Source organism: Amblyomma maculatum, chromosome 2, assembly GCF_055883805.1.
Source record: "Amblyomma maculatum isolate TAMU_Amacu chromosome 2, ASM5588380v1, whole genome shotgun sequence".
NCBI classification, from domain to species: domain Eukaryota; kingdom Metazoa; phylum Arthropoda; class Arachnida; order Ixodida; family Ixodidae; genus Amblyomma; species Amblyomma maculatum.
In genome coordinates, this window is record NC_139345.1 from 195,647,817 (window position 1) to 195,660,902 (window position 13,086).

General features: G+C 43.6%; 2 protein-coding genes across 2 annotated transcripts; one reads left to right on the forward strand and one right to left on the reverse strand.

Annotated features, from left to right (window-relative positions):
* Positions 1 to 249: 249 nt before the first annotated feature.
* On the reverse strand, positions 250 to 1,457 carry LOC146200835 (uncharacterized). Its single transcript, XM_084592981.1, has one exon. The coding sequence runs from the start codon at positions 1,440 to 1,442 to the stop codon at positions 594 to 596; it is 849 nt and encodes a 282-aa protein (XP_084449107.1). The 5' UTR covers positions 1,443 to 1,457; the 3' UTR covers positions 250 to 593.
* A 468-nt stretch (positions 1,458 to 1,925) lies between these two features.
* LOC146200836 (uncharacterized) lies at positions 1,926 to 5,373 on the forward strand. The gene is made up of 2 exons (XM_084592443.1): positions 1,926 to 2,551; positions 4,091 to 5,373. Exons 1-2 carry the CDS (start codon positions 1,996 to 1,998, stop codon positions 5,371 to 5,373), a joined length of 1,839 nt encoding a protein of 612 aa, XP_084448569.1. The 5' UTR covers positions 1,926 to 1,995.
* The last annotated feature ends 7,713 nt before the right edge of the window (positions 5,374 to 13,086 follow it).

Sequence of the window (13,086 nt, forward strand, 5' to 3'; positions counted from 1 at the left end):
AGTTGGTAAAGATTAAAGTTCAAGCAAACATTTAGAAAATCTCTTGATTCTGTACTGATTGGCTGTAAATGAGAGCGGTTGAGCCAGTTTATTCCTGGATAATTAAAATCACCAAATAGAAGAATATGAGCGTTCGGATAAGAGGTCATGAGCTGGTTGAGCATATTGTTGAGTTCGCGGGAAAAGTTTGGGCTTGCATGCGGAGGCCTATAACACACGCCGATTATGACTGAATGCGGTGAAGCACGGCACAAAAGCCACAGTATCTCTAAGTTAGATGGTAGGCGGATGGGTGAACAAGATAATTCCGGTCCAGCAGCGATCAGTACACCACCCCCTCGAGAATCTGTGCGGTCCTTTCGATAAACAGAAAAATTTGGCAAATCGGCAATAACTTCAGCATCAGTGATATCATTAGTAAGCCAGGTTTCAGTTAACAGGAGCATACTGCTGTTAGATGATGTGACTAAGCTAGACACGCGTTCACGTTTTGGCATAAAGCTGCGAATATTAGTGAAGGTTACAGAGAACGAAAGATGATTATTTGATAAAGTACGGGGACGGGTATTGATTGCTTTCGGGGGAGGTGACCGCTATGGCATCTCTTGAACGGTCTGCGATGGGATATCGTACATATAACGCTTAGCACCAATGTGCAATGTCTTGTAGCGAAGTGAAAATTTAACTTTTTTTGATTTGGCGAAAGCTACAAGGTGGCTACGCGCGGTTTGGACAGAACGAGAGAAGTCTTCGCCGATGCTATAGGATGTGTTCTTTAGTTTCCGGGCATTTGAAAGAATATTGTCTTTAGTTTTGTAGGACGTGAATTTGGCTATTATTGGGCGACAGCGGTCGTTAGACTGGCGCCCAAGACGATGTGCGCGTTCTATTTCTTTAGGGTCGATTGATATGTTAAGACGCTCCTGGCAGTGACGAATGATTATTTCTTCAGCCTCAGCATATGTTTCGGTCGTATTAGTGTCTTCAAGGCCATAAAATATTAGATTGTTCCGCCGCGATCGATTTTCAGCGTCGTCTAGGCGTGTTTCTAATGCAGAGATTAAGCAGGCTGTCTGGGCGGCGTCAGTTCGGACAGTATCGAGGTCTGTTTGTAAGGTTTTTAGAGTTTGGTAGTGGTTCTCGAGGTCGGTCATTCTTTCGTTCAGATTGGAGATGGTTTGGTTTGTCGTTAGTAGTTGGTTTTTTAGTTCGCCCACCTCGGCGATGAGTAGGGATTGACTGGCTGAAATTTTTTGCAGCTCGGCAAGAATGGTGTCAGAATCGGGACAGGGGTTAGTTTCAATATCACCAGATAATAACAACAGAAGGGAGCGGGCAAAATCGGCAACAATAGCACTCAGACACTGTGGGCTTGGCAGCTGCACCAAGAAGTAGTTACTAGTTTTCTTTGCGAATAGGCTGTATTGTGCACCAACCTGCATTGTCAGGAAGAGCGGATTAGTGGTCTTCGCCATGGCACAGCCACCAAGCCCACGAAGTGTCGTTGACGGATGCTGTGGTTTTATAGTTGAATATGGTGATGTCGACTGTGATGGGGCGATCCAGGAGGCAGCGAGGGTTGGGCAGATCCGTGGCGGTGTGTCGACGGTAGCGGTGACGTTGACGTTGACGTAGCCGGCCTCAAATCCGCCGCAACCAAAATAAATCGCAGGTAGGGATGACGAACCCGACTGCGCAGTCGTCCGGCCAGGCAGAAAAGCAGCGACGATCGTGACAAGCACCTGCATTGTCAGGAAGAGCGGATTAGTGGTCTTTGCCATGGCACAGCCACCAAGCCCACCTCTTTGTGGAGCCGATGTTGTGCCAGATACGAAGTATCTCTTCAGGAAATTATGGAAAGGCAAGATGAATTCTCTTCAAGTCCACTATTTTTGTGAAATTTGCTTTAAATATTTCGGCTCCAAGGACAGGAAGGAAACGTCACACACCTTCACGTGCGACAACTGCCAAGTTAAACCAACCGTGCGATCTTTAATGGCGAAAGGGTGCTTTTTCCTGATTTTCAATTTGAGAGATCAACTGCACAACGTCATTTCAGGCTGCTCGCAAGCATTGTACGCAAGGCTGAAGGAAGCTACTGCTGCTGTACACGGTACATACTCTGACATTATTGATGGCCGCCTATACCGAAGTATTAGACATCGCATGAATGCCAAGTGGTGTGACCTTACAGTCACTATAAACACCGACGGCTCACCAGTATTCAGATGTAGCAAATCGAGTGTGTGGCCAATTCAACTCCTTATTAATGAATTGCCTTTTAATGTCCGTTTTCAAAATGTCATCATAGGAGCTCTGTGGTTCGCAAAGAAGCATCCGCCTCAGCACTTATTCATGAAAACATTTGTGGATGCTTTCAACAACATCGGGTCGATAGCGTGGCGGCATGGCGAAGAAACTGTGCTTTCAAAGGTGTTTGTGACGTGCTGCTCAGTGGACTCACCAGCAAGAGCTGCGTTGCTGAACATGAAGCAATTTAATGGCTATTTCGGTTGCTCCTGGTGCCTCGAGGAAGGAACTGTTGTCGAACGTAAGTTAGCTATATTATAATTTTGGAATGAAAAACAAATTTCAATAATCAGCATGTGCTTTTCCTCCCCAAAAAAGGTTCAAATAATCCTATGGAAAATTAGATTTATTTGTGAGAAACTTGGTAAATGTCTAATCATGCTACAATGAGCAGTTATCATAGTCTTACAAAGTACAGAGAGAGCAGCATATATTGTTTTCTCGACAATTTGTCAATATTTCATGAAAATGCAGCTTTGTGTCGCTGCTGTAGGTATCCCGGTGCAAGCAAACATTGCAATTATTAAAAATTTTCAACACTGTTTTAAACAGGCATATACTGCCTTAGCCTTTTGTGTTAAATATGTTTGGAATGCAGTATGGTCATTGTTTTGCAGTGCCTGTTGATGCAGTAAGCTCATTCTGTGTATGAAAAATAGGGGGCAGTATAAGTATATTTAAATGCACCCAGGTATATAAAAGTTTATTTGTAATCCCTGAATTGGTTGTTGCAGTAATTGCACTCATATTCACTATCTACACGTTTTATTTGAACAGATCTCAGCTGCCGCAAGCATATAAAGCATGGTATTGCAGACTGACAGCAGCCAATTTTACTCTTCCTAATGCCCCTCTGTATGCCTACACATCACTGTTCAACTGCTCTAAATGCTTCTCTTTAAGGTGATGTTCAACAGCCTCGGGAAGGAACAGCAGTTTACATTAGGTAGCGAAATACTGGAAGTAGTAGGCGAATATGTCTACTTAGGACAGGTAGTAACCGCAGATCCGGACCATGAAAAGGAAATAACAAGAAGAATAAGATTGTAAGATTGGGATGGAGCGCATTTGGCAAGCACTCGCAGATTATGACTAGCAGCTTACCGGTATCGCTCAAGAGGAAAGTATACAACAGTTGCATCTTGCGTGTACTCACCTATGGGGCTGAAACGTGGAGGCTAACCAAGAGAGTTCTACTTAAGTTGAGAACAACCCAGAGGGCTATGGAACGAAAAATGGTAGGGGTAACATTAAGAGATAGAAAGCGTGCAGAGTGGGTCAGAGAAATAACTCAAGTTACCGACATTCTAGTGGAAATTAAGAAGAAGAAATGGACATGGGCAGTACATGTAGTGCAAAGAGAGGATAACCGAGGGTCGCTGAGAGTAACAAACTGGATTCCAAGGGAAGGAAAGCGTAGCAGGGGGCGGCACAAAGTTAGGTGGGCGGATGAGATTAAGAAGTTCGCAGGGGTCAAGTGGATGCAGCTAGCAGAGGCACTGAACCGGGTTAAGTGAAGAAATATGAGAGAGGCCTTCGCCCTGCAGTGGGTATAATCAGGCTGATGATGATGATGAAATGCTTCTCTTAAATTTAATTGTGCACTGGTATCGTGAAATATATAGAATAGGACTTGGGCTAGCTCGAACCAGATGTGGTTCTGGTTAGAAGTGAACTAAAGACTTTCCTAAAATCTATAGCTCGCTTCTGATGTATCGCGTCTGCTGTAGTTTCAGCATCTTCTAGTACTGAATATTGGTATTTTTCATTTTTATCTCAGGAACCCTGCGGTACATTCCTGGAGAAAGGCCAGCAGCTCTGCGCACACACAGCGGTATGCTGCAGGATATGCGGGCTGCCTACGAGCAAGACTTGCCAGTTCATGGGGTTAAAGGGCCGTCGTCACTCAATCAGTTGCAAGGCTTCAATCTTGTGTGGTGCTTGCCACCAGACCTTATGCATTGTGTGCTTGAGGGCGTTACGCAGCAGGTAACTGAGCTATGGCTCAGTGCTGTAGGGAAGGCTTTCCACATTGGGCGGAACTTCCGTGAACTGGAAAGGCGCACTAAGTTATTAAGGCCACCAATATCATTTTGTCGCCTGCCACGGCCAGTCTCGGAACGCAAGAACTGGAAAGCCACTGAATGGCTATTCTGGCTTTTATACGATTCTCTACCATGTTTATCGGGTTTGATTCCTTCAAGATATGTCACCCATTTTTCTCTGCTTTGTCAAGGCATTTTTCTTCTTCTTCAGACTTCTGTAAGCGTTGCTGACCTTCAGGAAGCGGACCAGCTTCTCTCATGCTTTGTAAACAGAATTTGTTCACTGTATGGAGAAAGCAGTGCTACATTTAATGTGCACCAGCTTTTACATCTGGCAAAGAGTGTGGAGATGTTGGGCCCTTTGTGGGGTACATCTACATTCCCATTTGAAAATGGAAATGGTCAACTTCTAAAACTTGTGACAGCTGCACAGGGTGTCCCGCTACAAATAGCAGAGCGCTGTGTAATGAAATCTTGGCTCAAAACTTCAACCAGGCTGGTTGAGCTTTCTTCATCTTTAGCTCAAAGACGGAATCAAATTATCAACTTTCATGTCAGAGAAGTAACTAATCCTCATGTATTGGGAGCCCCTCTGAGGCCTGCTCATTTAGAAGAAGCTGTAGCAGGAATGTTTTTAAGAGAGTATGGAGTGGTGCCAAGCATTACATGTTATGGTAGAGCCGAAGCTAAAGGTTTTCATATTTACAGCACTGGGTATAGTCGGGCACTGAAAACTTGTTCGTACTGTTTGAAAATGGTTGATGGAGAGTACTGCATAGTAAATGACATCTGTACATTCATTGTGAATGTCCAAAAAGTTGCTCTGGTGTGCCAAAAATTGGTTATTTCTGAGCCTCCATTCAGAAATATCACTTACATACATAGCAGCAAACTTCCACCTCCAGGTCGCAACATGTCCCTTTACTCGCTTGAAGATGTTGCTTCACAATGCATTTTGCTTGACATTGGAGAGGCGTCATATATCTGTGACATACCAAACAATTATAAGATTGATTGAAGCTAGGCTTGCAGAAACTTCATTCACATCTGGTTATCTGCCGTAAAAGGCTTGTTTGTTCTTGAAGTTTCATGTCCTAAAGTGATTCAGAGGTTCTCCTTGAGAGGTATGGAATAATTTTAATAGTGTCCTTTTGCATCATTTTGAAGATTCTCGTGTCTCAGTGCCATATAGCAGCATATAACTATCATATTCATTTAGAGAAGCTGCAGAGCACTCGTTATGAAATTTGAACACTTCCTCAGAACGTCAGCTCGAAAAGTACTAGCGAGTTCTAGACACGTGGACAGCTCTTTCAGGTTTGAGGAAATACTTGAAGTAAACTGTTTTGCTATGTCTTTTGTTATGACATCCTATATGGGTGAAGTATTTGAGGAAATGATGCTCTCCACTTAAAGAAGTGCTCATCCTGTTCCCTGTGTACATTCGAGTACTTTTTGGCGCTTCTATGTTTTACTGAAAGGAACTCTATCCCAGGAAAAAATTGATCTATTTCCATCAAATTATGAGAAGTGTACCTGTTAATGTTTATCTCAGGAGTTTTTTATTGAAATTGCTCTCTGTGACTATACAAATTTAATACAGTCTTAAAAACTGTTGCATTCTTGGATTAAGTTGTGTTTAGATATGTGGTCATTGATGCAGCAGTGCTGACCTTCAGTGAGACATTTGTGTTATGTGTCTGTTTGTTGGTACAGTGATGCAGTGACGCAGCATACATAGCAGCCCCACGGGTTTATATCTGCAGAGCTAAGAAGTCAAATGTTCAGACTGACATGGGGCATACGCTAGCAGCGAGTGTGCCGTGCACTTCTGTTAGACGCAGGCATTGTGGGTAGGAGTCGAATCTGGTTGAAAGACTTGAGTTCTTCCTTTCAACACACCTTATATATAGGCTCTATGACTGTACTGTGCCAAGCACCTCAACATATACAGCCCAAATTAATTCAAAGTTCTTCAAAAGAGCTAACATTATAGCATTATAATGATTGCTGACATTATAACAGATGAAATAAATTTTGTGTGCATCAGTATAGGCACCTCACCAAGGCCTTTGTAATGCTACCTGTTCTTACTCTTGTTAGTTTTTTGGCCCAGGTTGGGAGCAACTTTTGCATTTAAAAAAAAAAGTATTTCGTGCTCCTCTGGGTTCAACTTTTTTTTTTTTTACGCAAGCTTGCCATAAGGCGTATTGCAAAATCTCGTGTAAATTATTTTCCGTAAAGAACCGGAGAAGGCTCCTGCTCCTATTGTCGGTGAGCCATTGCTCAGTCATGTCTTTATCGAAGCCGATGGTTTCATGGAGTAGTAATGGAAATGAATTTCCCCTCTCATACCACATGAATATTACCTCAAGTCATCGCAGTTGACTCAGCAACATAGAAGTCTTTTACAATGATCCTCATTGGCTTTCCTCAGTCATAACCTTCGATGGCAAGCCTTTGCCAAAAACGTCTGGCGTTCTCGTGGTTAAAGTAGCAAATTGGACAAATTCTGACTCCTGACTGTACTTTATCCTCTTGTCCACAGATTCCACGTCTCTTGCATAGGGCGTGCATTGTTACCCATCCTTCTAAATGAAGCTAGGACTGTGCTATATTCAGGAAGGTGGCAATTTCAGTGGGTGACGTTTTCCTTTTCTTCGGCCAAATTGTACACTGCCTTCTCGGAAAAAATGTACTAGGTGGATGACATTGGATGTCAATATATACAATGCTGCAGGCCAGATAGATATGAGACTGCAAGTGTCTGTAGCAGTAGTGAGTAGTGTTACCTCAGGCACCTGGTACTCTGTTATGCTTATTGCTCATTATTGTTTACCTTTTGTGAAACCAATTACAGCAGGTATACATGTTAATGTGTCTATTGCTATTTTGTATGAAAACTGTTTCAAATGTTTGTGAGCTAATCTCTTGCACACATTTGTACTAATTGTGATTCATATAGATGTATGACTGTCTCTGAAAATCTAGTTCATATAAATAAAGTGCACAATTTCTTGCGATGACCATTGTTGTTGGCATATTTTATTAGGAATACTTCACCCTGTTTGACGCCATAGAATCAGAGCATGTTGCATGACTTCTGCAGTATTTTGCATATCATAATGTCCCATTGTAGTCATACAGTGGCATACAATGTTCATTCACAAAGTAATGAATGGTTTGCAGGCACAGTAGTTTGCATGCTAGCACCAAGTCTCAGTTTTTCTGTGAAAGAAGTAGTGCATATACACAGATAGGTTGAAAAGGTGAAACAGATATTATAGTATCAGATATTATGACTTGTGAAGGGTTCTAATATGCCTTATGCATGCTAAAATTGCTGTTGTATGTTGTTCTGCTAAGGTTGACTGTATACTTATGTGGGAGTGAGGGCTGCTTTTCAGACTCTCCCACTGCACTATATATTGCCAGGGTGTTGTGCTTCGTAACTCTGAGATATGAGCATGCATACCTGCTCAACTGACTAAATAGATGTGGTCGCATGTATGTAGGGGTTAGGCGCTGGTCACCTTCTAGCGCCGGCGTGCCAGCCCTAACAGACAGAGCTGTATGTGGCCCCCAATCCGTCGTGTGAGATGTCACCATTGCAGCGGGTTCGGGACAGAGGGGACAAACACCGAGTTCCATACTTGAACAGGATTTACTGTGCTCAAGTGCACAACAAGACCGAGAACACTCGAATACAACCGCCATAGCGAGCGAACGTCCATTGCTTAATGACATTTGCAAGCACATCTACCCGCCACTACACCAGAAGAGATATCTTCCTGGTATATTACGTACGTGTCATATAAAAAGAGCGCGGTTACACATTTGCGTGCGATGAATATATTGTTCACTAAACCGACTAATTATAACGCAACTCAAATGCATCACCTGCAAGCTTTGCAGCATGTGCATCGATCGATCGCGTATATAAATGGGAGACGATTTTGGAGCGTGAACTGCATGTTGCATTCATTCCGATATATCAAGGTAATTTATGGTCTCGGTTTTCTTCTGTGGGAGCCCATATGGATTGTCTCGCCCGTCCAAGCCGGGACGCGCCCCGGAACATGACCGAGTTGCAATTCATATGGCAGCGCATATCCGCGAAATGTTTCAGCGCGCATATGCGTAGAGGCGCGCACCATATCTTGCCAACACCGCTTCCGGGCGACGTGGTACGCGTACGATAACCATACATATAGTCACGGATCAATCGAGTGCATGCGTGCAACCAGGTCCTCCGCGCCTGGCATATGTTTTAGAGCGCTGCTCTTCCGGCCGTTCCTGGGTTTCGCGTCGCGCGTGGCGTCGGCTTCGTAGCCGGCTGCGCTCCCCTTTCATCTCCCAGTTCAAGCCTGCGCGCTTTTTTGGCCACCCACGTATACGTACGTATATACGTATATATCGCGGAGCCCCACGCAGGTCGCCAAGCTTATCTGCAAAGTGCGCAAGCGCTTTATTCGATCATGCGTGATTACGCGCGAAACGCAGCTAGCAGCAGGCGCATGCCAGACTCGGCGCGCGCGTATATATATGTACGTAAATTGCAGCATATTCGATCGCGTTATCATCTAGTCGATATCGCGCTGATTGCCAGCTACCAATTATCAAAACTGCGCCTCCCGATCGCGCCACAAAAAGACACATATCGAATTAAAAATCTGCGACACATCTACGAAAAAGTCTCACAATACGACAGGTACTGTCGCGAGATGTCGCAAGACAGGCCCGCGACAGATCCCGCGAGGGGCAGGCTCGCCCGCGACAGAAACCGCGACAGGTACCTCTGTCGCAAGACAGCGGCGCGTTGAGGAGTCTGTCGCAAGACAAATCGGCGACAGATACCTCGGTCGCAAGACAGACCCCACGACAGGTGCCTCTCTCGCAAGACACAAACCGACGACACAGTCTCTGCCGTGCGACAAACAACAAGACAGGTGACCTTATCGCAAGACAAAAAAATCTGTCGTGCGACAGTCGTGCGACAAAACCTTCTGTCGTGTTTTTCGATCGGGCTGACTTAGTAGTATTTTACGCTGTGTTCTTATGTAACTTTTGCTCATACTTATAATATCTGAAATACCTGCTTTATTATCTTTATAGTCTTCATATTTTTATCACAGTGTTTTGTTCATTGTCGGGTTATTTTTTTTTCTCTTATCATTTATTTCTTCGTCTTTATCAATATCTGGTCGTGGCGTTGTATTCTCTTTCATTGTACTCTATTATTATCAGTGTAATTTTGGTCTGCTATTTATAAACCTTCAATTGTTTGTAAAAGAAAGTGACCTATTTGTACTTATTCCTCAATCACACACCGACACACGTGCTTCACGGGTTGACCGGCCTCACTTTTAAATGTGTTCACAACCCTCATAGAGGAACGACGGGAAATCGTAAAGGGGATCCCGCACCTCTTTTGACCGTAAAGGCGGGGATTTGTGACAATGACCCAATGATGAGTAGGAGGATGTATTATATTTACATGAGATAAATAGTATACATTGGCAAACTGTAAGGTACAGTAACAAGAGTCACACAGACAACTGCAACTTAAAACAAAATAGACTCTCACACAGAGAAGTCACTCTACAAGCCCGTACTTTTCTACCAAGCATTTCGGTTAAAGCCTAGGGACTGTAAATACGTGCTAAGCACGGAGCCTCAATCTTGACTGCCAAACATGGTCCGAGGACCGCTTTTTGATGACAAACATCAACAAAGACCCGAGGGCGGTCACCTTCGGTGATCCACCCCGAAAATAAAGCAGCCAATCAAATTATTGAAAAACATGCCACAACCCCCGTGGGTTGGGAATAATCTTGGACCCTGGTCCTTAATTATGTCAAATAAAAATACAATATTCAAAACACACACTCTCCACTCGCTGGTCCCCAAACCCTCTCACACGGCGCCTGTCTTTCCTTCCTCTCCCCGGCGTGTTTGCGACGCGACCTTGCAGCTGACGCCTTTGTGAAAGAAACGCCGCGGGGGATCTGGAGACTAGGCCACCCAGCCGTCCCGTTCGAGAAAAAGGGGGGGGGGGGGGGCACTGTCCCAGAGCGGTGTACAGTCGCCGTTGCTCAGACCCGATGTCTCGCGACACAGCGGGAGGCCGCTGGGCTGATTCGCTACTTGGGAGGGCCAAGGGTCGCGCCTATTGTCGCCTTCTGCAGGGCATTTAGTGAGCGCTTGTGGCAGTGCAAAAGGCTTCATTAACGGCGTCTCCCTGCACCCATGCTTGGCGCCACGGCTGGAGATCGCTGGACGAGCCGGCCGTAAAGTGGTTCGCAGAAGCGTGCCGCTGATGTTCCCGGCTGATAAGGATGCGTCTGCCGTTCGCTTCTTGGCGATGCCTCGGGGCGAAGGGACGAAACAAACCAAGCCTCGCGCGCGCCCGCGCCCAAGAAGAGGGGAGAAAATGAGAAACAAAAAACAACAACAGCGCTCGCTTCTCGGCCTCGCGCGTGGAGGGTTCGACCGCCAGCTCGACTCCACGTGCGAGTCGCTTTTCACTGCGGCCTTACAACTGAAGTTCGTTAAAATGAAGGGCGTTTGCAAAGTGTTCAATGGAGCTTTGGTGGGGGGATTTAATAAAGTTCGTACAACTGAATACTTTGTCTAAGTGATGTTCGTTCAAGGGGTATTCTACAGTATTTCTGTGGCTAAACGAGAATGGTAACTTTGCTCAAAGCAACATATACACAAATATTTATTTCTTGCTAGCCACAAGATTTGCAATTAACTTCCGAACTCATTTTATTCACAACCTAAATAAATGCATCGTTAACCCTAGAGCCAAATAGTTACTAGCAATAGCAAAATTAAGTAATATATTGATATTCATCTGTTTGGAGAATATTTTTTGTTTAAGTGTTTTGTGTGTTTTTGAGTTCTGCAAAGCATAAGGGGGCTTACTACAGAAGGGGTGGGCTGCAAGACGAGGGGAAGTATCAGTGGCGGCCCTTTTATGTTTATCAAATAATAATGCATCCTAACATGTAAAACGAATGCCTTTACAGCCTGCTAAAAATGTTCTTTTTTAAATTGCATGTTTGTAAACATAGATGGCAGAGAGAAATCTTTCTGCCATGGGGTGTGAACTGTATTTTGTGAAGAAAGCCAGAGGCTGTCGAACATGTGTTTATAAATTGTTGCGATTGGGTTTTTTGGGAGCAATATTCTACAGTGAACTTTGCTCAAAGATGTCCCTTTAAACCCCCATGGAATTTGGTTCTCAGGTGTTGAAAATTACAACAGTGTTCTGTAAGATATGATAATGCTATTAAGCTTGCATAGCGCATGGAAGCGCCGAATGATGTTTGCCATGCTGATCTTTATTATCAGACCTATCTAAGAGTATAATGAGGGTTTTTGTCCAACAGATGATGTTTTGAAAGCTCAGCCATGTGTACCTGTGTTTATCAATGTATTTGAAAAAGTGATCAGTTTGAATGTGATAATTAGAGGCATAGTATGTAAACTAGCTCTCGGCCAGCCTGTAGAGTTTGTGAAAAGGCAAAAGTGACAAGAAGGGTGTTTTGCTAGAGCTTTTAAGGCTCTTAAATCTGCGCAGCTCTGCTTTAGTACATGCATTGTCTCCTGTACATGGCTAGTTAAATGATTTCTGTTCATTTCATTACAAAAAGTCATTTTAAATCTTTAGATAAGCTTGCTCACCTCTATTGTTTGTTTGCATTGTGTTCACGCATGCTATAGCTGGAAATGATGGAGTATTAGTTACAAGTAAATAAATAAAAGGAGCAGCAACTACATTTCCTTCGTCCGCACATTTTTGAGAGAAACATACATGGGCTCATTAGATTTTAGTGTTGTTTGCAACTGTGTTTGATAGTGAAAGATCTTCCTGTCATTGCATAGAAATCTTACAGAAACTTCTGAAGTAGTTTGATACCTGGTTGTGTGGAGGTTGACTTCCCAGACAGTAATGTATTCCTATAGTACCGTATGCATGCACAATAGATAAACGTAACCCCTTGCATATATCACTGAATCTTCCACTCTAGAAGCGAATTTTGTGCACAAGCATTTTACTGTAGTTTGCCTCTGTGGAGCATTGTATTTCTAATTCTGGGCTTCTCTTTTTATGCTGTTACTCAGCAGCATATGAAGTATTCCTTGTTTGTTTCTGGTATTTGTGCATTTGACTTTTCCTTTTTTTATTATTCAAAAGAACTTTCTTCGTGCTGTTCTGACTAGTGTTCTCGTATGCATATGCAGTCCTCTTGATGCTTCATTGAGCCATATCTGGAGACTCCCTGTTGCCGTGGTCTGTGCCGACAACTAAAAACTAGGCAACCTGACTTCCGGGACAAGTAGCAGTGGGACGTAGCTGCGTGGCTTCTTCAGTATCCATGTGGATTTCTTATAAAAGACAGGTATTTCTCCTAAATTTGACTTTCATATGTGATCAAGATTTTTTATTTATTTATTTATTTATTACAGATTCCTGTAGCGCCTGAAGGCATTATTGCAGGCGGGGGGAGGGGGAGATGACACGTAATCTTGCTGGGAACGCCAGTGATAAAATACATAAAAATGAAGAAAATAAATAATGATAAATAATAAATGATAAAAATAAATAAGAAATTTTACCTTGGTGACAAGCTCTTGAAGGAAAGGATGGACATGAATGGCACTTTCTTAATTTCTTAATCTCGGGAATACACTTACGACTGCATACGTAGCAAAAATTATG

Bases quoted from the DNA above. Each gene is read 5' to 3' on its own strand.
- LOC146200836 (XM_084592443.1), top strand. From the start codon at position 1,996: ATGGCGAAAGGGTGCTTTTTCCTGATTTTCAATTTGAGAGATCAACTG. The intron at 2,552-4,090 runs GTAAGTTAGCTA...TTTTTATCTCAG, and splicing joins GGAAGGAACTGTTGTCGAAC to GAACCCTGCGGTACATTCCT.
- LOC146200835 (XM_084592981.1), bottom strand. From the start codon at position 1,442: ATGCAGGTTGGTGCACAATACAGCCTATTCGCAAAGAAAACTAGTAAC.